The 26,914-nt window shown below is 40.1% G+C and overlaps 1 protein-coding gene across 1 annotated transcript in view; it reads right to left on the bottom strand.

Moving 5' to 3' along the window:
• ADAMTS12 (ADAM metallopeptidase with thrombospondin type 1 motif 12) overlaps positions 1-26,914 on the bottom strand; it is a 160,405-nt gene that overhangs the window by 81,971 nt on the left and 51,520 nt on the right. Inside the window, exon 3 of the mRNA XM_072359368.1 lies at positions 17,439-17,613. Coding sequence (XP_072215469.1) covers positions 17,439-17,613 — 175 coding nt within the window. The remainder of the gene's footprint in view (positions 1-17,438; positions 17,614-26,914) is intronic.

The raw sequence follows: 26,914 nt of genomic DNA on the forward strand, positions 1-26,914 counted from the left end.
CCATATCATTCAGTCAAAACAATACAACTCCACATGTGAGGTATGAATACTGTTAATAATGTTAACAGTGTTAAATCTCACATTCTTCAGAACTTTCTAAACTAAGATTTTTATTACAACCTTCACTTTATGTCATTGTTCTAAGATGTGGCTTTTCTTTAAGTATCAACAGGAAAACTAGTTTTGGAATGAGTACTTCAGAAGGTCAGTAAACTGTTAACGACAGTAACCATACATGGAGAGATGAATAAACAAATGAAATCATAATTAATAACATTAATCAAGCATATAAAAGAACACACAAGTTCAACCACAGACCAAATAAAGGAAAGTCTGAGGAGTGACTCAGCTAGTAAGAATCAAAAAGACACTGAGAAAATCAAGATTGTTTTCTAAAAAGTGGTCATTACCCCATGATGCTCAGGCTATATCTAATAAAGGACGTGGTTTTTATGTCAGCACCAGCTTCTCACATGACCAGTATCCAACCTTTCTGGGCTACATTAAGATTCCAGCAAAGCTAAAGGACACAGGGCCCACACCACACATCCTGAAAGCAAAGAGCTGGCTGCAGGCAGATAACAGGCTCTGGGGCTGGGAGAACCATGTGGAAAGATCTGATGAGACTTGTTGAACACACATAAATTCAGGCTTCCCAGCACTCTGCCAGACTCCTGGTCATCCTCATCCACCTGGGAGCTGGGTGTGAATTGCACAGGATTCAGCTGAAGTTCCAAAACCAGAGGTCCATCTCCTATCTTCCAGATTGGGAAGAAGCAATGTTCCTATAAACTCCTTTTCTATGATTACCTACAACACTGCTGATCTGTTATGCTTTGTCAATAAATGTATAGCTTGCTTTTCTCAAATGAAGTAGACTAGTTTCTAGAAATACATGTCATCTTGAGCACCACAGTATTTCCACACTAGTGGCTGGTTTACTACAGGAACTTAACTACTAATCTGCAAACTAAAAAGGAGCAGCTTACTCAATAAAGTAAATGAACTACCTCCCCTGCTTTAATTCTCTTTGCTGAAGTAAGTAATGCAGTTATCTAGAACAGTTCAGTGACACTGAGTACACTAGCAATTCTATATACTTACTCTCTTCTTACAGGTACAATTTTGGTTGCAAATAATCCCATTTAAACTAAGTCAGGAGGCTGACAACGTGAGAGCAAAGAATCACAATTTATACAGAAAAACTTGTCTAAAACAGGGAACAAAGGACATGAATTTAGAACAGAATAGGTAAGCAAATCAGCAAGCTTCAAATTCAGCATTCCTGCTATCAAATATATGAAGTGACAATTAGTGGAATCATATCACATTAATGCAGAATGAAGCTAAAAGCTGTGTTGACAGATGCACTTAATCAGAAACAGCTGGCAAGTGTCTCTGCCACTCATTACCACTTACAGTGAAAGGATGGAATGACAAATGTTCTGGATCACTGGCATCGGGAAACATACAGTGAACAATGTCATGGGAAACAGCTACGTCTACAGCTGCCTACACTTTGCAAGAAATATGTTCCTTTGGTCTGAATGTTCTCATTTCTTCTCCCCACGGATTAAACCCAAGACAAAATAGACAACACAAAATTGCATCCATAAGGTGCTGCTCAAGGAGTGGCTTGAACTTTCCATCCTCATTTTATCTCTTATCTTGCTGATAACATCAAAGCCATGGATTAGAAGAGCTAGGTGACTTCTATGAATTTAATCTAGCACTTTGTAATGTGACACCTCACAACAATTTATCTTGTGGTACTATTCTATTTTCATTTGATGAAAAACCAAGTATGTTTTAAAAGTGAATACCTCTCACTGTAAAACAGATGTGTAGATAGATTCCCAATAATTTATGTCCATGCTGCAATGTCTGTTACTACAAATTTAAGAATTGCTAACCTCAGTTAAAGAAAACTGAGAGAACTATTATGTTGCAAACAAAAATTTAAACATATAGGTTTTATTAATATCTTTTTTTTTCATCTTTGTATGTATTGGTATGGATATTTATTTGCATGAAGCAAAAGCAAGTACCTAAAAGAAACATCCTGAAGAAATCTTTCCCACTGAGGTTAACAGAGCAGTATCTATAAGCTCCTGAATAAAACTCCAAGATTTCTATTACTGGTACTCAGTGCAGGCTCTCCAAAAGCCTCACTGCAAAAGCTGGTGTGAAAATGAGAATAATGGAGAGAGCACATCACTGCAAGGACAGGTGCTACAAAATGTAAAACAATGCTGGAGGAAACAAAGGATGGAGAAGGACTACTCAGGATTGTGCTTGAAGGACCAGGGCAGTGAGAGTGACTCAGATCTTTCTCTCAATATGGGGCAGGACAGGAGAGCACAATGATTTTCAAGCTGTGAGAATTGCAGCCAGCCAGCAGAGAGATAAAAACTGCCTTCCACTTCCAAAGCCCCAGTAAGCTCATGTGCCCAGAGGTAGACTGGATGCTGCCCCAAAGGGCCTGGGGAGAGTAACTTCTCCATGAAGCTTGTCCACTCACAAACACTTAAATTCATAGAGCAAACTAAATTTAAAAATGGTGCACATTAGAAGTTCTTTATTAGAAGTGTCTTACTGAACATAACCAGAGTTGATTCAGGGATTTAAGTAAATCACCATTCTTCTTTGTGCAAATATTTCATTTCAGAGATGTTGTGCAATTTCCCTTTCACCAGAGACTGAATCACGCACGGTACAGATATCTCTCAAAAACCTGAAATGAAGAAACATTTTGTTCTGTTCCCTGGAAGATCTATGAGTGAAGGAGAGAGATAAATAAGCATAACGCCCTCCTTCGATCCGTAACACATGCTTCTCTCGACACTGCCTTCCCTCCAGCCAAGAGAACAGTTTCCTGGGAGTTGACCAGGGAAAAACAGCTGCAGAGAATTCCCCTCGAGGGAAATCAAGAGGTCTATCCTCCTACGTCCAGCCTTGCTCAGCTCTCTGCAAACAACTCAAGATTTCCTAGCTCCTCTCTGGAGAGATCCAACTGCTTGTTCATATACCCAAGACACACGCACTTTTTCTTTCAGACCCGCAGTAACCTCTTAAGGACTTTCTTCACACTGACACTTTTCAAAAAATCCTTTCTGTACTGTCACCATCACCACAATAAATATGCCCAACAGCATTTTGCCTGCCTATGTTCCCCCGCACACATGAATCAGAAATGCTGGGGGTATCTGAGAGCTTCCCTGAGGCCTCCAAAAGCTGGCCTGTTTGACAGAGTGACTCTTCTCTGGCTTCTTATCATTTCATTTCAGCAAACACAGCAAAAAAACCCAGCCACGTGCATCTCTTGTGCAAAGATCTAGACCAGAACAGCTGGGAACAGCTGCTGCTGTTGGGGATGGAAGTGAGAGGCAAAGGGGCAGCTGCAAGATGCCATCACTCCTGTGTTTACCCTAGCTGCTGGGTGGTCCCAAAACAGGATGCAGCCTCCCTGGAGGCTGTGACCTTGCTTTGACTCATATTTTCAGCCTCAGAAAGAAACTTCCAAGTTAACTGAATCTCGACAGTTTAATTTGCAACTGGCTGTGAAAAGTGCAGATGCGGATGTTGAGTTCAAGCTATTCCATGTCACATCCGTCTCCTGCTTGATTTGATCTTTTTGCATTTTTCTATTCCTCTTGCCCTAACTTCCTCAACCCCATTCTCAGAACAGCTTCCACCCAAGAACTCCTGAAGAATCCAGCTTTGCTGCAGCTCCCATGTGTGAGCCCAAGCACCCAACCCCCCTGTGCTGTTTTTACAGTTTGTGTCCCAGATCTCAGCACACTCTGCTCTGATTTCTTCACTCTCCTTTGACTTGTGATGGGTCACAGAGAGCTCAAAAAATGCTGCTCAGCTAATTCCCCATTTGTAACATTCAAACTCTGTAAGCTGACAGGTGTACATGTCAAGTCTTTCTGGCTTTGTCAATTAATTAGCCCATGCTCTTGGCTAAAAAATTATGGGAAATTTTTTTGGCTGAAGGCAGCATTAACTTTGCTTAACAACTGGCAGGTTTTGTCAGTTTTATCTGTGACATAAGAGTTGCAATGTGTAGGATGTCAGGATATGGCTTCCCATCAAAAGCTTAATATGAAATCTACCAGTTCTGTGAAATAAATCACTTCAAATTACACACTTCTTGATACATGCTCTGGCTGTAACACACACACTCTAAAAATATTAAGGAACCAAAACAGGTCCTTTACATTCTACCAAAACTGCAAAAATCAAGAACATGTATGATCTCTATGCTCCCTAAGACCATGGCATGGATCCTCCTCCAGATACCCTGTTGGGTACCACAAATGAGCACAATCTTTACAAAGAGTACAGAAAAACTAACAGTTTCTGAGTAGCTGTTCTGCATTCCTTAGTGTTAAAAAAGGAATTTCACATTTCCTCTATGAAGCTTGCTGTGACAAAGACTGCTCACATAGGTTCTGTAGAGAAATAGAAATTTGCACAGTATCCCTTATTAATTAACTGTCTCTGCCATGTCAGCCTGCATGTTTGAAATTCAGAGCAAATTTGCTCTTCATTTCTCATTATCCCGCTGAGTTCAGGAGGCAAGTGGCAGTTCTCTCAATTTCAGCTTACATTAGCAGGAATAGTAATTTTGCAGGCTTTCTGCACTTGGGCAGTATTGGGCTTTCATTTTCTAGATAGTTATCTCATTGTTTACTTCACATTCAGATTATTTTCAATTGCCTTTTAAAGATGTTATATTTCACCTCTCTTTATAACTAGCTTCATTCACTCCTAATCCAAGATACCAAACATGGATAGTCCTACTGTGCTAACAGACTGGGAAATTTGTGGCAAGAGGTTAAACTCAAACTCAGCTGTGATATCAAGCACAGATCTTGCCCCATGTAAAATGTAGGGCTGTGGGAACAAACACACATATTGGAACTTGTTGACTCTATTAAAGTGATTGGTTCCTTGACTTCAGGAGTGATGAAAACAATGCTGCTGATTAGATCCTGAGAATAGTAAAGGAGCATACACACGCCAGGAATCCCTTTCAGTAGTCAGAATCTTCCCATTTCATGGTCACTATGTCAAATTAACTGTATGGACACAGATCAGTCTTTGCTACTTGGCAGCAATGCCAAAGAATACAGTCATATTTCATGTGCTAGTACAAATGTGGTTTAGTTGTGTAAGATTAGTGGTTGCCATGCACACCTACAGTACTAAGGTGTGGGAGTGAACATAAGCTCAGCACCTAGCTTACAGCAAAATACAATTTACTTTTTGGACCCACCACCACAAAAACCTTGGCAAAATTTCAAGATGACAGCCTCATCCATTTTAGCTTTTCCAAGTTTGAAAATAAGTCAAGAATTCAGCTAAAAATATATTTTCAAAAGTGGATTTGAGAGAGCTCTCCAACTGCAACATGACAGCTATTCCTACCATAAAACACAGAAATAAACAATGTCATGTCCAAACACGAAACAGGTAAAAATTAAAGAAAAAAAATAAAATAAAATTGGTTCGAGATGGATCTTTGGCATAGTATTTGATGAATTGACTGGTTAAAAAGTATTCTGACCATGTCCTAAATAGTTAAGTAAAAATGTATGAGGATGAATTTCATAGAATCATAGAATCACCAAGGTTGGAAAAGACCTAAAAGATCATCCAGTCCAATCATTCATCTATTACCAAGAGCTCCCACTAAACCATGTCCCTCAACACAACATTCAGTCGTTCCTTGAACACCCCCAGGGTCGGTGACTCCACCACCTCCCTGGGCAGTCCATTCCAGTGCCTGACCACCCTTTCTGAGAAGTAATACCTCCTAATGTCCAGCCTGAATCTCCCCTGATGCAGCCTGAAACCATTCCCTCTAGTTCTATCACTGATTACACGAGAGAAGAAGCAGACCCCCAGCTCACCACAACCTCCCTTCAGGAAGTTATAGAGAGCAATGACGTCTCCCCTGAGCCTCCTCTTCTCCAGGCTGAACATTCCCAGTTCCTTCAGCCTCTCCTCATATGGCCTGTGCTCCAGACCCCTCACCAGCTTTGTTGCCCTCCTTTGAACACGTTCCAGGGCCTCAATGTCTTTCTTGCAGTGAGGGGCCCAAAACTGAACACAGTACTCTAAGTGTGGCCTCACCAGTGCTGAGTACAGAGGCATGATCACCTCTCCACTCCTGCTGGCAACACTTTCTGACGCAAGCCAGGATGCCTTTGGCTTCTTGGCCACCTGGGCACACTGTTGGCTCATGTTCAGCCAAGAATCAATCAATACCCCCAGGTTCATTTCCTCTACACAGTCTTCCAGCCACTCCGCCCCAAGCCTGTAGCATCGCCCAGGGTTGTTGTAGCCAAAGTGCAGGACCCAGCGTTTGGTCTTGTTGAACCTCATTCCATTGGCTTCAGTCCAGCTATCCAGCCTGTCCAGATCCCTCTGTAGGGCCTCGCTACCCCCAGGCAGATCCACGCTCCCAGCATTGAAATTTGCACTCCACTGGAAAGAAAATCAAGCAAAACCTTGTTAACCGATTCAACCTTTATTATTCTGTAGATGACAATCCCAGTTTTCATTTGCAGAAACTCCCTGGCTCTTCTCTGTGGCAGTCTTGAGATTTTTAAGATATGTAAGAGCATGGGACCAGAAAGAGAAAAACGCAGGTGTGTTTGCTTGAAAAACATCCAGTTCAAACACATTATAAAATGATAAATAATAGCCTAAGGAGAGAAAATTGTATTAAAAAAGAAGAAGCTGGGGAAGAGGCTGTTGAACAATCCCTTTTCTAAACATAAGGCAATTTCTGCTTTAAAATTTTTAGCTGCCTGCCAGTACTACTGGCTCAGGCTTCGCAGGAAATCTCCTTCTTTGACTGCACTTCCTTCCCAGTACCTGCCCAGTAGACAAAATTTCGTACTTCTCCTACCCATCCATCTCTTTAAAGTAACACCTGGCTGCCAGAATCACTTCATAGAATCACCACAGAATCTTTAACCTTCACATCGGGCAATGGAAGCAACTGAGACAATGAAAATACTGTTAGGCAGATAGTGGCTCAGTGAGTATTTTACCTGGAGAATGCCAGACAAATAATATAGAAAATGTCAGGAATAATCCCTTGCTAAAATTTCTGCAGCAGCTGTAAGAAGACTTTGATCCACACCCAAATGTCCACAGAGCTGAGGGAAATGCAGACAAGGATCAATTAACTGCAGTGAGATTCAGAGTGGAAATAGTTTAGTTGAGCTTATTTCAGTCATCAGGCAAGCAAGAAACTTGCTTCTAATTCTAACTTTGACAGACTCAAATCAATGGTGTACATTGCATTTAAGAAGTATCTAAAATGCAAAAATCAATTTCTCTGCAGATTTAACTCACATACTGTTTTGCAGCTGAGCAAAAGTTTAGGCAAGACCATTTGAAAACGTGTATAAAACAGAGTCAGCATGGAATTACTGTTTTTGAAGAAGTGAACAAAGAACACCTTGCACAAAGATTCTCTGTCTGGGAGTGCTCAATGAGAATGACTACAACAGCTTAGAGAAGACTTTCTCTAACCTAACAGACTAATTTATGTACACAGAGGCTTCACTGTTAATTGTTTTAAAAGAATACATCTTTTTCAGCTTAGCTACTTGATTACAAATTGTTCACAGTAAGTCTGAATATTTGAAAGAGAAGAAAAGCAGAAAGTCAGTACAGAAGAAATTATGGCAATAGCCAGTGTTCTCTTTTATGCTCTTTGCAGCAGAACCTGGGCATGCAATAGATGTTTTCACATAACCTTCGGTATAGTAGCTAACGAAGAAACTCAGAACTTCTGCTTTTCTTCCCTTGTAGATATTCAAACACTTCTGGCTTCAAAAGATAGAATTTAGGATTTGCTCTAAAAAATAACTGAAATAGTGATGGATAGCAAAATCTTACAGCTTCCTAAGTTATGCAGGACCCTTTGATTCTAGTTAATCATAAAGTTAAAATTTATGAGAGGAGTGAGATGATCTTTAACTATAATTCATTTCAGAGCTTTGGAATCATGGGATGGGTTGGAAGAGGCCTTATAGTCCACCCAGCCCCAACCCCTGCCATGGGCTGGCTGCCCCCACCAGCTTAGGCTGCCCAGGGCCCATCCAACCTGCTGGTGAGCACCTCCAGGGATGGGACAGCACAGCCCTCTGGGCAGCAATGCCAGCACCTCATCATCCTTTGAGTAAAGAGTTTCCCTAACATGTGACCTATACCTCTCCCCCCCACCCCTCCCCTTTGCATTTATAACTATTATATCTTGTCCTATCACTATCTCTTCATGTAAACAGTCAGACTTTCTCCTGTCTATAAGTTCCCTTTAAGTACTAGAAAGCTGCAATGAGGTCTCCCCAGAGCCTTCTCTTCTGCAAGCTTAACAAGCCCAGCTTTCTCAGCCTGTCTACATAGCAGAGAATCCTCTCCAGTAACGTAAAACATATCCAAGTTCAAGCAGTAAAGACACTGTGTTTCACACAGAATAACCTAGTGTCCAAACACTGTGAGCATCTTGCAGTTTAAGTGGGTCACATACAACAGGAAGCTACCCAGAGGCTCATCAGGGACATGCAGACTTTGAAGAAACTAATTGTGAATGCTGAGCTCGTATCAGTTCATTAGCCCCATAGCACATGCCCAGCACTTCTCAGAAGAATTAGAAATCTCTGATCTGCCCAGAAATAATAAGGTAATTGTAGTTTCTTCCTAGAAAGTTCACAGAAAGTTCAGTATGACTGTGAAATTTGGCACTAAAGGCTGAGCAGCTTTGCCAATACAACTCTATTAATGAGACAAGTGTTTTGAGCAAGTTTTCAAAATCCTGTAATAAAAACTTTTCCCAAACGCTACTTTCTGTTTTTGTTTTTGTTTTTCTTTGTTTGTTTGTTTCATTCTTTATTGCAACTGTGGAAATCAGATACAATATTGTTCCAGGCTAATCCTGTATTTCTTCTGTAAAGGAGAGATGGATGGCTTGTGACACATTACAGTTTAATTTTTAAGCTTGCTAAGGCTCTCCTTACTGCAACAAATGTTTACATTAAAAAGCCTTCTTTCTTTCTTTCCTTCTTTCCTTCTGTCCTTCTTTCCTTCTTTCTTTCTTTCTTTCTTTCTTTCTTTCTTTCTTTCTTTCTTTCTTTCTTTCTTTCTTTCTTTCTTTCTTTCTTTCTTTCTTTCTTTCTTTCTCTCTTTCTCTCTTTCTTTCTTTCTTTCTTTCTTTCATTTTTTTTTTTTTTTAAATCAAATCAATATCAACACACTAAAAGTGAAATAACATCACACAGTTTAACAAGGAAAGCTGTAAGCAGAGATCAAGAGCAGAGTATATTCATCTATCAAAGAACATGGTTCGAAATACTGAACCTAAGTTCAGTCTGCAATCAGATGCTCTTTAATCCAGTGACTGGTTAAGCAGACTCTTTCAGTGAAGACAAGAAGAGATCCCAATCTACCCTTTAAACAATAGTTAAGTAAGCACAGTACAGCAAATTCTCTTCCTTCCCAGTGGCACAGAAAGACTCTGCTGAAATGTAGGGAAGGAGATTCCTCCCCTACCCCCTTATAGCTTTGATTCACATTATGTGAAAAATGGCAAGACACAGACCTTTATAATTCATTCAGTCATTGACTGACAAAGCATATCAAGTTTCTGATGCATTTTGGTGGAAACAAGTTACTGCTACCAAGTTGCATCAGCAATCTCCTTAGTTTCCCCTTAATTTCACTCTTTCCTTCAGCATAATACAAGTACTGAAGGAAAGCATCCTGGCAAGGCTAGTAGGTGCCAGTTGAATACCAAGGTGAAATTCCATTGGAAAAGGGAGGTTGAGAAAGTATGAGGAAAACAGGTGTCATCAATCTGCTAACATTGAGCTTTCCCAGGACATACACAGCATAGAGTTTGGATCCTCTTGGAGAATGTTATGGTTTTAATCCTACTGAAGAGGAAACCTTGATGGAATACAGTATTTCCTTCCTTTCTCCCCTCCCAACATTTATTCTGCCTGTAATTGTTCAGCAGCCTGCACCTACAGCGCAGCAGGTAGCAAATGCTTCACCCTAAGTTTCTTTGGGATGAGAGGTGATGGCCTCACGTTGTCCCAGGGGAGGTTCGGGTTGGGTATTGGTGATGGGTTTGCCACTGGATTTTGTGATCCTACCCATCTTTCCAGCCTTAATGATTCTATGTTTCTGTCTTAGGACAGGATGAGTGTCCTGTCAATCCTTTGACAATGATTATTCCTCTCTGAGAACTATTAAATAAGCTAGCTTGTAACAGTACTAGCTTAAACTCAAATATTCAACTGTTAGGCTACTGAAGTTAAGACATATCGGCATTATCCTGTGCCCTTAAAATATAAAGTTAAAACAATATTTTAAATAGATCCACTGAACATCTGTATGGTAATGAAAATTAAAATCCTTTCTATTCCTTAGCAAGAAGGCTACACATCTGCACCTGCTTATTTGTTACAAAGCCCAATTTTACTAACAGCATTTTTGACAGTGAAGTTAAATGAAAGCGTAAATCTTCTTAAATTTGTATGTCAAATGTTAACAGCTGCAAATTGAAAGTTCCTTATCTCCCCAGCACAGAATCCAGAGATTTCAGAAACAGAAGACAATTTTTCCTTTTTCCGGAGAAGGAAAGCTCAAGAAAATGGAAATAATCAAACCTATCTCTGATAAGCTTCTAATGAGCACCAAGGAATGCCTGAAGAAAAATTCTGAAACTTGAAAGCGTTGTGGTTTAAATCAACAGGTAACTCTGTACCACACAGCTGCTCAGTGCCCTCAGACAGGATGGGGAAGAGCTCTGAAATATGTGGGAGTGTGAGAACTCCTGGGCTGGAATAGAGATGGTTTAATAGGAATGAAGTAATAATAAAAAAATCAAAGTAAAGGGAAAAAAAGAGCAACCAAGTGATACACACTGCAATTCTTCACCTTCCGGTGATCAAAACCAAGCCAGTCCTCAAGCAGAGGCAGCCCTTCTGACCAAATCCACTGGTTATACAGTTCCACACAGCTCTGTTGTATGGGAGTCCCTTTGGGCAGTTTGGGTCAGCTGTCCTGGCTCTGTCCCCTCCCAGCTCCTTCCATACATCTCCTCACTAGCAGGGCAGAACAGGAAGCTGAAAAGTTCTTGACTCAGTGCCAGCACATCAGCATGTGATCCACCACTATTTCATCCTAAATCCAAAACACGGAGCTGTACCAGGTACTGTCAGGAAAACTATCTCAGCTGAAATCAGAACAGAAATTAAGTTAGAAATATGCATTTATTTCAAAAGCTTGTTTAGGGGAAAGAAAATGCTGACAGCAAACAACTAGAAACAATGGTTACATCCACTGTTAGTAGAAACAGGCCATGAAGACCATGTTTCCAAGGTACACCAGCCCTTGTGTATAACCTCCTGCTATACATGCAAGCAGGTCCTCACTGTTTTCAGTTCAGTGCAGCCTGTTCCAGAAATGAGATACACTCCACACTTATGGAGGCTGCTTCTTTTGTTGTTCCTGCTTTTAAAAAAGAGGTCATTCTGTCCAAATGCATACATTTGCTCTTTTTTTCTTTTTTCTTATTATTTTTTATTCCCCCCATAGCAAGTATCTTTTAAACACGTTAGTTTCTTCATAGAAAGCAGAGGGATGTGGGGAGAAAGATGCTCTTCTCTCTGCATCAAATTAATCTTGCTTATTACAATTCAATATGTAGATTTACTATCCTCAAAACAAAACAAAACAAAACGAACAAACCAAAAAACCAAAAAACCTGTGTTTTGGAGAAGCTATGCAAATTAAGTCGAGCAGTAAATGATTTAGTTAAATACAGGATAAACAAATACTGGAATAATGTCACCATCATTCTTTGAAAGATCTGAAAGTCACACAGCATGTATCAGGGTTTCTGCCAGCAAGAAGCTGCTTACATTGGTCACAACGTTCTTCCAAGAAAAGACAGGCTATCCTTTGAGAATAAAACAGTGTCCTCGAAGTTTTGTTTTGCTCTTCCAAGTAGTTAAACAAAAGACTTCACTGTTGAGCCAGGAATAACATTTTATGCTGTATGCTTGCAGACAGAAGAAATGAGAATTCTCTGGCAGCAGCAAGTTAATCATCAACAGGCAAGATCTTTATTCAATAAAATGCTTCCCTCAGACACAACCTGTAGGAACAACAGGTGACTCACTATTGTCTGAAAGAATCTTAACAACTTTCTACTCACCTGTTAAATGACACATTCTGCAAAAAGACCATTATGCAATAGTCCTAAAAAAAAAGTTATGCACAGATGATGTTGCTTTGCTCCTTCAGTTCCTCCATCCCACTACTCTCTTCATATAGAACCAGGACAGGTTCTCATCTGCTCTCCCATCCCAGCCTTACCCTATCATAGCTTTAGGAAATGAATGCCTTCTTCATGGAGAAGTTTCTGTTTATAACATTTATAACTCCTCTGTAGACAAGGAGTTGGAGACTTATGTGCAAGTCAAACTAACATTAAATATAGGAAGTTTTCTCAGAGATCTGTTTTAATACTCTAAGTTTCATCTCTGTAATATTGTACAGTCTACTGCAGCATTCACAGGTTTGCAGTCCAAATACAACTCAGCTACCCCAGTTCTAAACCATTGCTACTTGATCCCATCAAAAAACCAAGAGAAAGGAGTATATCTCTTTCATACTGTATCTGGCTCCTCTACAGTGCAGCAGTCTCATGTCAGTGCTGAATCTGGAAATGCACATTTTTTAGTTACAAATTTCATAAAGCTTTTCCATTTTGCATCTCACAAATGAGCCCAACACCTTGTGGCAGACTCCGTGAAACCAAATGAGAAAGAAACTGAAGGAGATAACTGCTCATTGTGTAGAGGAGATATTAATTCCTTCTCTTTCATGCTTACATGTCAGAGCACTATAAAGTTTTTAACACAGCCAGTTTATGAAAACCAAACAAATTCTCAGATATTCAGTTTTCCTGTCTTCTAGGCACAAATGGTCAGAAAAGTTATCTGTAAAGGTCATGACAGTTTTTCTTTTGGCATGCTTGGCCCTTCTCACACACATTTCAAATAACACAAAGACAGCAGCTTGCAATGTACTGTATCATAATGCTGTTCACCAGATAAGCACTCAGTTTTACATGCAGCTAATGACTGAGTCATCTAGCAAATGCTGTAGCAGCAGTGGGAGTGTAAGGTACATACCTGAGTTTTAATTTTCACCATTTAACAGAATATTTTTTCTCCAAATATATGCAACTTAGAAATATGGCAAATTATAAGTTAATTACACAGAATCACAGAATCACAGAATTATAGGGGTTGGAAGGGACCTCTAGAGATCATCGAGTCCAACCCCCCTGCCAAAGCAGGCTCCCTACACCACGTCACACAGGTAGGCGTCCAGGCGGGTCTTGAATATCTCCAGAGAAGGAGACTCCACCACCTCCCTGGGCAGCCTGTTCCAGTGCTCCGTCACCCTCACCGTAAAGAAGTTCTTGCGCACATTCGTGCGGAACTTCCTATGCTGAAGTTCCAGTCCATTTCCCCTAGTCCTGTCCCCACGCACTACTGAAAAGAGACCAGCCTCGCCACTATAGCTCCCACACCTCAGGTATTTATAAACCTGGATCAAGTCCCCTCTCAGCCTTCTTTTCTCAAGGCTAAACAGACCCAGTTCCCTAAGTCTCTCCTCGTAGGGGAGATGGTCCAGGCCCTTCACCATCTTTGTGGCCCTCCGCTGGACTCTTTCCAAGAGATCCCTGTCTTTTTTGTACTGGGGAGCCCAGAACTGGACACAGTATTCCAGATGAGGCCTCACCAGGGGCCTCATCATAATTGCAAAAATACTGGAATTTAACTGCTGCCAAAATATTACTTTGGGTAGACTAGAGACAGATGACAAGTAGGGTTGGAACCTGGAGACTGATCTGGTCATTGTCACAGCAAAAGCTGCTGTGAACACACTGTACAGAGATTTATTCCAAAAGAAGACATAGTTCTTGAATTAAAAAAAGCTTAAAAATACTGCACACGAGGACAGAGTCCTCACCTACTCCCTTCCAAATGAATTCCCATTGATTTTGCTTTACACTCCTTGCCTGAAAGATATGTTAGTTCTGACAATTACCAATATCAGCACCAAACTCTGTGCACTAATTTGAAAACATCCTTATGGTTCAAGTCTTCCAAGCAGAAATCACCACAACATTTTAACTTTGGCATTCAATCCCTTCCCTAGTGCAGATTCTAGAAATGTCTCAGCTGTCCTGATTTAAGTAAAAAAAAAGCACAAACTGAATCAAATAAACAACAGCACACAGCCCTTATCATGAACCTCAGCCCACAAGCTTAAAATATTTGACTCTGACAAGCAGGTCAAACATGTGATATGGCAGGCAAGTCTTCACCAGTTACTCCCCAGCATAGAGGAGTCAGAGCTAGAACTGATAATACAGAAAAATGGTCATGATGTTGAGTCTGTAAAATAGAATGGTAAACTGGAATTGTTTTGCTTTGAAGTGTTTCCAAAAGGCATTAATCTGGGCCATCTGTGATATCAGACGCTAGAATTTTGGCATCAGACTTAAGAGCATGAGCTGCTTGTAGTCTTGAAAAGGGGAAGAGTCAATTTACCACCCTTGTAACCTATTTATGCAACAAATATTCCCCACAGCTTATATAGTGAATATATTTAGCACATAATTCAATAATTAACTCACCTTCCTTTTTTGTTTTTTATCTATCTCTAACAAGATCAACTGCTCTTTAATAGTGCATGATGTGAACAGAACATTACACTTTTTTTTTTTTTTTTTCCTATCCTAGTTAAAGAGCTGGCTACTTTACAACACAGAAACTAATATTTAAGGCCTTTAGAAGAACCAGTGATTGTTACGTCCTTTCACACAGAACAGAACCATAGCGAAGACTGTATCTTCCCAGCACAATGCACATTTTCACGTTGTTTCTTTTTACGATAGTCAGGCAGACTACTGCTTGACCAAAAGCAGGCATTACCTGTAAAAGCTGACTAAGTCACTAGCACACAAAAGTATAAGTGACAGTATTTGTTAATTCATAAAATCCTCCCTTTGCTAACCCGGATTATCAATAACACACCATTATTACCAGGAATAGATCCATCACATTATAATGAATAATAACAGACAAGAAGTTTAAATCCATGTAAGCTTAACTAGGCTAAGTCAAAAAACCTTAAGGAAGCTATGCTCAGTTTGTCCCAGCATCCAGGTACAGTCAGTCCTTTTCTATCTCATTCTGCAGTATTTTAAAAGAAAACACCCAAGGTAAAAAGTGACCAGGAGAAAGAAAACTAGCAGACTACGCAAAGCGAATTCACATATACCTTGTATATTCTATTTTCTTTCTGCACTTAATTTTTCTGTTTACAAACATTATTCCATGCATAAGAGAAGCATGAAAGGCAGTAGGCAGGAATATTTTCTCACTTTTAACAGGCAAATCTAAAATAATTTCTTCTACAAGGACAGACTGAGAGAGCTGGGGCTGTTCAGCCTGGAGAAGAGAGGACTGCAAGGTGACCTGATAGCAACCTTTCAGTATCTAAAGGGGAGCTAAAGGAAGGAAGGGCACAGACTCTAGCAGGATCTGTGGTGATGGAACAAGGGGAAATGGTTTAAACTAAAAAAGAGTAGATTTAGGGTGGATATGAGGAAATAATCTTTTACAGTGGGGGTGGTGGGGCACTGGAACATGTTGCCTGGTGTTGTGATTGATGCCCCATCCCTGGAGACTTTCAAGGTGAGGCTGGATCAGGCCCCGGGCAACCTGATCTAGCTGTGGATGTCTGTGTTCATTGCAGGGTAGCTGAACTAGGATAACCTTCACAGGTCCCTTCCAACTCTAAGAATTCAATGATTCTATGATTCTATGGTATAGCCCAGCAGATGGGAAAGGAAACAAAAATGTATGGAGCAACCTTATAAAATACACAACAATTATAGATGTTCATGACTTTTTGATATAAGGCTTAGTTATCTAACAAGTAGAAACACCTTTTTGATGAAGAATAATGAGAAGCAGCACCAACACTAACTCTTCAGGATTCTTATCCCTAACCTACTGAGTATCACAGAAGATTGGCAATCTCCCCACTAGCTGTCAGGCTTCCAGTTTCCTTTAACTGTCATTAAAGTAAGCAGTAAGTGCAGTCCAGGTCTGTGCTCAGAAACAGAGTGGGACTGGACTGTTGTTTGCTTCTTCAGATCTTCAATTTACATCACACAGCAACAGAACTTCAGCAGCAGTCATGACTGAGAATTAAAACTTCCAACATAACCTCCTTTATTTTCTGCCCTCAGAAAAGAACTATTCTTTAACTATTAACCCATCAAGAAAAGACACAGACAAAAACCACTAAGTATTCTGCACCTCCTTTTGTATGTAGCTTGGGCTTTATGTCATTTAGGTTATTCATTCTCCCTACCAACACTATAACTTCACTAATGAATACATCAAGTAAATGATTACAAAAATAATTACAATACCTCATTTTGTAATTAGGAGATATCAACTACCCTTTATATATGCCACCCCCCTTCCCTTCCAGGATAGCCTATTAACTTGTTTTTCCAGGAAGCATGATGTTAATCATTGTGATTTTAGTATTTAAATCACTTTTACACTTCTTTAAAAAAATTCCCACTGCATGGTTGGTGCTTTGTGCTTCAGTTTCAGAACAACAAAACAAATATTCTGGTAACAATCACAAAGAATCTTGAAATCTTCAGTTTAAACCATGGATTAGAGGTGAGATCTTTTATACTTCGGACAATACTTGCATGGAATAAGAATATCTTATGAAAATCAGTAGTGGCTGCAGTTCACAGAATCACAGAATTGTAGGGGTTGGAAGGGACCTCTAGAGATCATCGAGTCCAACCCCCCTGCCAAAGCAGGCTCCCTACACCACGTCGCACAGGTAGGCGTCCAGGTGGGTCTTGAATAGCTCCAGAGAAGGAGACTCCACCACCTCCCTGGGCAGCCTGTTCCAGTGCTCCGTCACCCTCACTGTAAAGAAGTTCTTGCGCACATTCGTGTTCTTGTCATTCCAGAAATACTTAAGAATTCAAATCAAATTACTTGACCCATTCAGGCTTGAGAAAGAAGTGTGGGGTAGAAGGGATCAGTGCTATGAAAAACAATCCCAGTAGCCAAAAGGAGAATTTGGGTTCAGGTTTAGAAAAGAACCTAGATGGACAGTAACAGAAATATTTTGACTGAGATGCTCTCATTTTGCATTATCTCTTTTTCCTTTTCCAGAATTTAGGAAAGCCTGGCATAATGAATGGCACAGACAAGTGGAAAATAAAGGTGCTTAAAAAGAGGCAAATGGGAAATTGGGTAGAAATTCAGCAGCATTTGTACCATTCACTCCACATGCTTGTTCTTCTCCCACTGGAATTGCTCGTCTTCTCCGTAGAGCATTTTGAAAGGTATTTGCTTCATAGATAATGTGAGGTTGGGGTGTTCCCTTTTTCTGTAGATGATTTTTAATGGGCTCAATGAAGTAATCCCCATGGGGCAGACGGAAATATCCAGTCTGAAAATAAGCATAAAATAGTTAATATACTTTCCAGTGCTAGAAGCAAAAAGCAAAACAGACTCTTTTCACATCACCATCCCTGGGCTTTTCTCATAATGAGTCACCACACTGCAGAGTCAAAATACGAAAACAATAGGTTTTCAGCATTCATTTTGCTGCACACATCATGCTTGCTTTGTACCTCATTAGGGTATAAGAGGCTAAATGAGAACAGATGAAATATCTTCTTCCTAATATCCTGAAATTCCATGTAGTGAGGCAAAGGCTTCCATATCTGTGCAAAGCTACTGAAAGGTCAGGAGTTAATTAGTCAAACATGATGCACTACAAAGAGTTGCATCTTGTTCTTCTGGCATTTTGCAGCCATTCCTCAGAGAAAAATCCCTGAAGAGAAGCTATTTCAAAAGCTAAAAGCGTGATTCTGCACCTACTGAAATGCCACAGATTACACAACACTAACTGGCTGAATGGTGTGGTCCTCTCTCAACTCAGGTAGCAAGCCCCCCCCACTTCCCTGAGTCCACAAGCTTCCAGTAGAAGAAATAAGCAGTTTGTTGTGTAGTACAACATGCTGTTTTGACTGTTACTGGCATAAGAAAAGTGGTAAAATTTGTAACAAACTCCTAAATTTAACTGAGTACATTTTGACAGGGCCTTTGAAAGCCAACTGAACTACACAGGATTCATTTACATCTCCTGCTGCAATCCAAGAGATGCATGTGACATGCACAGCCTAGGTCCCTTGAGTCTTAGTTTTCATTAGTGCAGCAACCAATAACATTGCAAAACCATTATATATACATACATATATACATAACCCTTCCACTCCAAAACATACCGAGCAATACACAATCTAAAGAAAATAATCCACTAACATCACAGCGCCCACAGCCCAGAGCAGGGATATGACAATAGATAGAGGTATCCCACCCACTCTTACAGCTCATTTTCCCTTTTGGTTTTGCTCTTGATGTGGTCAGTGCAGACTTCTTAACTTGCTCCGGGACAGGAAAAAATACAACACTGAGATTCTTTAGTTGCTGCATTCAAATTTAAAAGGATAGATAAATTACAGAACACTTCTGAAATAGTATGAAGTCTTCCACTTTGCCTGAACAGTTGGGAAAGCCAGCAGTAGGACAAGGAAAAGAGAGAACTCTTCACAGTCTGCCCCACCACCTCTTAAAAGTGAAAACACTTTCCTTCCAATTTTCCACAGCAAACTCAAGTTTAAAAGCCAGAGATGGCCCTTGGCTTGAAGCCTTTGTTATACATGTAACAGGTTCAAGACTCAAAGTTCCCTATGATTGTTCTTTAGGGAATATTGTTACTGCTTGTATGTTTTCATTTCTTTAAAAAAAAATAAATAATAATAATAATAAATACAAATTAAAAAAAAAAATGAAATCAAGCCTATCAGTGCAGAAACGTGAAACCAAAATGCTCAGGTTTCTTTTTAAATTATAAATCAAAGCTACTTTTGACACAGTCTGAAATGAAATACAGAAGCAATAGATCATATGTGCAGAATGGATAAAAATGTCAAGAAAATAGGATCAGGAATGTTTATATGGAGGCTAGATCACAAAATCAGTGGACGTGGCTCTCTTCCTGCTGCTGGAGGAACCGAAGCGTTGGTCCAGATCTTTGCCCATTCTGTTTTATTCCACAGGAATCAACCTTTCTTTGATATTATATAAGCCTGGGCTATTTGACTTTCTAATCCTTATGTTTTTTAACCAGTGGGAATCAGGAAGAACTAGCCACCTTCACCTGAGACCCTGATTTTGTAGGGCAGAATGATTAGTTATTGTGTCAGAGTTGCCTCCATAAAAGAAAGGTAATAACAATTTTAAAAAATGATGCATGTTACGAGCACAAAGCTCCCACAGCAATGATTGCATGCCAAAGTTCAGCTATCCATCTCAGCTTTATGGAGCAGGGGAATAAATACAAATTTATCATACTTCATTTCATATTTCATGTTCCCCACATAAACACACGTGACAGAAAGAGTTGTTCATTGAGCCAACAGCCACTGGATAATACAAAACTTGGCTTTGGACTTTCCACTGACTTTTTTTTTTTTTTTTTTTTTTTTTTTATATTCAGTTTCCAAAACATTATTCTCTTTCAGAAAGGAACACGTGCTTTCTGAGCCCTGACGCTTCTTGCCACAGCAGCTCTATTGCAAAGTGAGCTCTGATCTCATACAGTCATGACACTCCGTATCTATGACTATCATCACACCCCTTATCAAGTAGCATATGGGCTACTTGAATCTTGTCTATTTGTGTTTCATTCTTTGTGTGGATGGACAACTGAATAGGCACAGAAAAACAGCAGAACCAGCCTTCTTTTCCTGCTTGTCTCCTCTTCATTATGTGAGGCCTCCTGCGCTTTATGCAGAAAAACTGGACATTTTGATGTCACTTTCTGGAAGAGGACATGTCTATGTATCTTCCCCTGAAAACTACTACTTAACAAACTACTTTAATGTTTGTTCCTTTAAAGAGGTTGATAACAGCCAGAAATTCCACATTTTCTGGCTGCACAGGACCAGACCAAATCTTAGGTTCCAAAGATCTCAGTTACCATGTAACTGTAAATCTCTAAGTGTTCTCTCTTCCCTGCAGTTTCAGTATAGGGATGTTGTCTGTCTACGTTTCTAGCCCGATATTGGTGCGTGCACAGCCTTCATTTTTCTAGCAGATGCATTTGTGTAATGCTATACATATGTGGAAAGAAAGATGGAAGAGAAGGTGGAAATAGAAGAAGGAAAATGATCTGAGAGGTATTTCTGCCAAACACCAGTCAGAGAATGTGGAAGGATTTTTGAGACCAGTTTTAAATACCACTCTGTATATGTGCACATAAATATCTTCTTTCTTGTATTACCTGTAGCGTCCTAAGACAAAGCAAATTTAGGGGGCCTCTCTCCCTTTATAACAGTCACTAATGCTAAATACAACAATCCTGCTTACTGTTCAGTACTGTGTCAGAACTACAAAATCCTCATCACAGCTGTAGAGTCTATCCAACAATAATTCTACTGTGAACATTTAATTTTCTCTCAAATCCTAGAAACAGACTTGAGACCAAACAAAAGTGACCAAACCTTGCACTCTACACATCTATCACTTCTAAAACTTGTGTCCAGCACCAAGCTGTGACCTGTCTGGTATGCAGTGTGAACACAATAAAGCAGCCAGGACTCACACTCACACTTGCAAAAGAACTTCCTGCTGCAGTAGAAACAGCACCATGAGAATGCTGATGCTGTTTTTTTTTATGCTTGTTCCTTTTTTCTTTTTTTTTCTTTTTTCTTTTTTTCTTTTTTTTTCTATGAGACTTTCTGTAGAAAGAAACTCTTTGCCTTACCCAAACGGGCATTAGGCTGTATTCTGAAACAAGATCCTTCATCCCTGCTTTGTTTGTCCTGGAACTGCTTTATTGTTTTTTTCTGATCAATTGGCTGTCAGACAGAAACAGCCATTTTCATTCCTGTATGGAACCATAAAGAGGAGAACAAATGTTGTATTCTAAGTCATACATTAAACAAATTAATTATTAGGATTAATCAGCTGCAAATAAAAAGATCCTGCACATTAGTGCTTGGATAAAGTTATCAGAATTTAAACCCTAAGAAATGTGCAGCTTTCAGAAATAGTTTATTGCTGAAGAAGAAATATACAAGTAATATTTTATATTTCTAACATTAGATAACTCAGCAAAAATATATATATATATATATTATAAATTCAATTTCCTGGTCTTTCTTCTTGAGAAATGTGGTATTTGTGTAAGTTTATGTGTAAAAACAAATGACATAAGTGCAGTAGGATTCATTGCATTCCACCAACGCTGCTTGGGATGAAGCAACCATACGTCTGTGTGAACCATGCAGATGCATGCTTTCAAGCAGCTTCCAAAAGACTTTTAGTTCTTACTGAACTTGCACTTCACAGCTGCACTTTCATTCCCCATGGGCTATTTACCAAGAATGGAAATAATGAGACCGAGAGGAAGAAAACATCACAAATCCTTGCATTAAACTTCAGAGCACTCACAACTGGTAAATTTCCCTTTGCCATTTCAGTTTTTCTTACATTTGCTGTTTTCTTACATCTGTTTCTTTTCTCACTCATAAATATAACATTAGTTGTTTTGATATATAATTTCAAGTTATGTATATGTAGAATATATATTTGTTTCCTCTTTAGGAGTTTGCAGCATCAACTTTCCTTCTTTTTTTCTTCCACATCTTGCAGCACATGATCTGCAGTAGGATATTTCACTCAAGTGCCTCATTCTCCTCACACAAACAGCTCTGTGGGCACATTGCATCTCCCACACTGCATATCACTCTCACAAGGCAATACTAGGAAACTTCTGACTTGAGGTTTTTCAGGAGAAACCTTTATTTTCCAGTAGAATTTTTGCATAATATTTCTTCTGGTGAAATGTTCAGGTTTTCTTGGTTTGGGTTGGGTTTTTTTTGTTTGTTTGTTTGTTTTTGTCTAAATATATTTTCTGGCAGATATTTTTCTTTAATCAGTTCCACATGGGAAGCTGAAGCAGCATCCTGAGGGAGAAGGAAGAAGAGCAGCCTTAGCCTTGGATAGGTTTTGCAATTTGTACTTACGTGTCAGAAGGAAAGGCCCAGAATTAGTGGATTAGTGGATGTATGTCAGGCAAAAGGGCAGAACAAAAAAAAAAAAAAAAAAAAAAAAAAAAAAAAAAAGAATGGAAATCTTGCAGACTAAGTCTGTATTACTGAGCAAATTGATAATAATGAAAAAAATAACACTCTAATGAGAGCAATTTGTTACTCACTCAAAGAAAACTGTGATATTTCTGACAATAGGGCAGCAGCAGACTCTGAAAACATGGTAAGTTTGTAGAAATTAAATGAAACAAAAATAAGAAGAAAAGATCTCAGTTTTACCCTTAAGTAATTCGCTCCACTGCCACACATTACAGCTGCTGTGCGTAGTAAGAATAATCCAATTTGAGTAAAAGAATTTTCTAATTACAGAAAAAAATTCTACTGTAGGAAACAGAAGCATTCCCACACTCATTACCACAGAACTTCAGCCTCAGATAATCAAAATTGAACTAGTGAAGTAAATTATCTATAAACATTATACATGCTGAGTTCATTTTCCTTTTTCAGATTCTGATTTAATTGCTTTCTGAGCATTTTCCCCTCCAGGATCTTTCTGTGTAAAATGTCATCAGTTACTTCCTCCAGCTAAAACAAATATTGTGACACGATGGACCAAGTGAAACTCCACATACTTCCTCAAGTACAGTTACAAAGAAGTAGACCTGAAAATCTGTTTGTCGGGCAGAGAGGAGAAGGTTTAAGTTCAACAAGATTAAATGCCAGGTTGTTCATCTGTGTCACAACAACCCCAGGCAATGCTACAGGCTTGGAGCAGAATGGCTGGAAGGCTGCAGGGCAGAAAAGGACCTAAGGGTGCTTATTGGTCAGTGCTGAGCTGAACACGGGACAGCAGTATTCTCAGGTGGCAAAGGCCAACAGCATCCTGCCTTCCATCAGAAATAGTGTAGCCAGCAGGAGCAGAGAGGTGATCATCCCTCGATATTCAGCACTGGTGAAGCTGCATCTCAGGTACTGTGTTCAGTTCTGGGCTCCTCACTACAAGAAAGACACCGAGGCCCTGGAGTGTGTTCAGAGAAGGGCAACAGAACTGTGAGGGGTCTGGAGCACAAGTCTTATGAGGAGTGGCTGAGGGAACTGAGCATGCTGAGTCTGGAGGGGGCCAGGGGAAACCTTGTCACTCTCTACAACGACCTGAAAGGAGGTCATGATGAGGTGGGGATTGGCCTCCTCTCCCATGTAACAGCAAAAGGGTGAGAAGTAATGGTCATTGGTTGCTCCAGGGCATGTTTAGGTTGGATATTAGGACATTTTTTTTCTCCAAAGAATTAGAAGAGTCTGCCCTGGGAAGTGGTGGTGTCACCATGGCTGGAGGTGTTCAAGAACCAAGGAGATGTAGCATTGGGGGACACGGTTAGTAGGCATGGTAAGGATGGGGTAGTGGTTGGACTAGATGATCTCAGGGGTGTTTTACAATCCTAATGATTCTATGAAGGACAAGGTAGTTGAAATAAAAATCCTGTAAGTAAAAGGCAAACATTAGGATTTGTGTGGTCTATTTCAACAGCTATTTAGTTTACAGAGTTAGTGGCATTACCTATTTGCTTGCTTTAGTTCAGGTAAACACTTTGTCAGTATGATTCTATGATTCTAAGGCTAAGGCTGATTCTCTGTAAGACACTGAGAAATCTGACACTTTCATTATGAGTATCATGCACAGAAAAGATCAGCAATCTAGCTTTTTCTGAGTTCTACAGAAATAAATGATGTTTTCATCAGGATTTGGTGACAAAAATCGTAAGACACTGACATTGTTTTGGTCCAAAATTAAAACAACTTCTTTATAGTGTAAGGCAAGTAAAAGAACAAGACAATATACTGAAAGACTTTATGTTCTTCCATCATGCCTACTACCTTTTGGATATTAAAATCAAACAGAAAATGTTGAGAAGTGTCAGGTACAAGCAGAGTTAGGCTTTGTCCACTTACGAGCTATCATGGTACATTTTCGGTTAACCCATGACACGAGCTCAGAAAGTTCCATTAGACAAAAAGGAGGGGGAAAAATGCCAATCCAAGGCCAAACCTGCCATGAGATGGGGATTTGTAGCAGAAATAAGATAACTGAAAATGAAGGAGTACCTGACAGCTTTCTGGTTTTCAGTTTTTAGCAATCAGATTTGAGTGGTAAACAGTCTGATGATAAAACCAGAGCAAAGGAGAAAAGTTGATATCATAGAATCATGTAAGGGATGAAAGGCACCACTAGAGATCACTGAGTCCAACTGCCCTGCAAATTAGACCCCTAAAGAAGGCTGCACATGTTGGTCCCCATGTGGGTCTTGAATTTCTCCAAAGGAGAACCCACAACCTCCCTGGGTAGCCTGTTCCACGGCTCTGTGAGCCTCACCATGAAGTTCTTTTGCACATTGGTGTGGACTTCCTATGCTCAAGTTTATGGCTGTTTTCCCTTATTCCCTATATCCCCGCAGACCACTGAAAAGAGGTTGGTCATGTCCCTTTCACTCCCCCGCTTTATGAATGTTAATAAGATCAACTCTGAGTCTTCTTTTCTCAAGGCTGAACAGACCCAAGTCTGTGGAGATGCTCCAGGCCCTTTATCATCTTTGTGGCCCTCCACTGAACTCTTTTCCGGACATCCCCGTCTTTTTTGTACTGGGGAGCCCAGAACTGGACACAGTAGTCAGGTGAGGTCTGACCAGGGCAAAGTAGAGGGAGAAGACCACCTACCTCAAACTGCTGGTCACACTCCCTTAAAGACACCCCAGGATCCCACTGGCTTTCTTGGCCACCAGGGCACACTGCTGGCTCATGTCCAACCTGTCATCCACCAAGACCCCCAGGTCCTCCTCTGTAGAGTTCTTCTCCAGCAGGTTATGCCTGAACCTATACTGATGCATGCAATTATTCCTTCCCAGTTGCAAGATTCTGCTGTTGTTGTTGTTAAACCTCATCTGGCTTCTTATTGCTCAGCTCTCCAGTCCATCCAAGTCTTGCTGAATTCCTTGTCTCTAGTGTGTCAGTTGCACTACTCAGCTTGGTGTCATCTGCAAACATGCTGAGGGTGCTTTCAATCCCATCATCCATGTTACCTACTAAGATATTAAATAACACCAGTCCCAATACTGATCCCCAAATGCCACTCATCACTGGTCTCCTCTTGGACATTGAGCTGTGGACCGTAACTCTGAGTGTGACCATCCAGCCTTATCAATCAAATCCATTTTTGTCCAGTTTGGTAACCAGGATGTCATGAGGGACAGTGTCAAAATGTAGGAGGAATGAAAGTGCCATCATCAGTTCAACGGTGGCAGCATACAGCATAATTCCTGCTTTTCACTGGGCTTGAGATGGACAGGTTCATTGCTCTTCTCACAGTGTAATAGAGATGGATACTTAAATAAGGGTTGTCTCACATGCATTTAAAACTGAGGCAGCTGCACAATAAAAATTCACCATTTAAACGGATAAGAGAAGCAAAGAGTCAAATCCTGTATTCATCTGTTCTTATGTAGTGCCCCAGAAATGGTTCACTATGTAATTCTGACAGCCAGGAATAACTTGTAAGCTTTGCATTTCCTAAAGAGTTTGAAGTACCTGGCTATATTCATTTATATTAGAGGAAATTATTTTCAAAATCTTCTGTGGGAATTTGAGGATACATTAAAAAACACACGACCTCAAAGATACGATTTTAAAATACATCTCTGGTCATAGTTCAGGTCATGGCATCCCTCATTATCAACTGTTACTGTCCATCCTAAAAACAGTTATTAACTCTTTGTCGGTTGCTCTAGAAGAAGCAGACAATGTTATCTTCATTATACATTCACTTCTGGGTATCCTGCTGGCCATTAGCCAGACTGGCATCACAGACACACCCTATCAGACTACTCTTGCTATGATAGAAGATGCAAAAATGAAAGATTACTGCATGGCCACGAAGCTGCTTAAAGCCTCATTAATCTCTGTGCAGCTTTCTGCTTTGACATCTTCAGTGGTTCACAAAGAAGATGAAGATGTGTTCCCACAGCTTTTACATCTCTAAGTGAACCACAGGCATTTCAAGTTGTCTAATTGCCAGACAGCCTTTCTGTTACCTTTCACATTCCCATTTTCCACTTTTGAAATATATCCCATTTAATCTTCTTAAGCCAGAATGGTGCTCCTTTGCTGCATATAAAGCTCAGACACACCATTTACGAAAATTTATCATCTATTAGCTGAGAAACAGTAACCATCCATTTTCATGCCCTTAAAGAACAGCAAAGATGTCATTTATTAAATCTTACACAACTTCCAGCACTGCTTATATTAACTTGAAACAAGTACGTGTTCACCACAGGCTGTGTCCAGCAGGGTGATTGCATGACACAGCTGACTCGTAATTCATTAACTCAAACACAGTTTGAGTTATTATTCTATTTGCCACTGTGATTTCCACATTACATTTAAGAGATGAACTACTGAGGGTTCTCTGAAGCTCACAGCACTCCAGAAGTGATGAACAGTTCCTTTGCAGTTTGATAGCTGACAGGTCCACAATGCCTTTGGAGATAAAGATGCAGCCCTCTGAGCTGCCTATCTGCCCAAAGCTAGGGAGACGACACTCTCACTGGGGCAGGCTGAGTAGATAGCACTTTGTCTGTG

This window comes from Excalfactoria chinensis, chromosome Z, assembly GCF_039878825.1.
Source record: "Excalfactoria chinensis isolate bCotChi1 chromosome Z, bCotChi1.hap2, whole genome shotgun sequence".
Taxonomy (NCBI): domain Eukaryota; kingdom Metazoa; phylum Chordata; class Aves; order Galliformes; family Phasianidae; genus Excalfactoria; species Excalfactoria chinensis.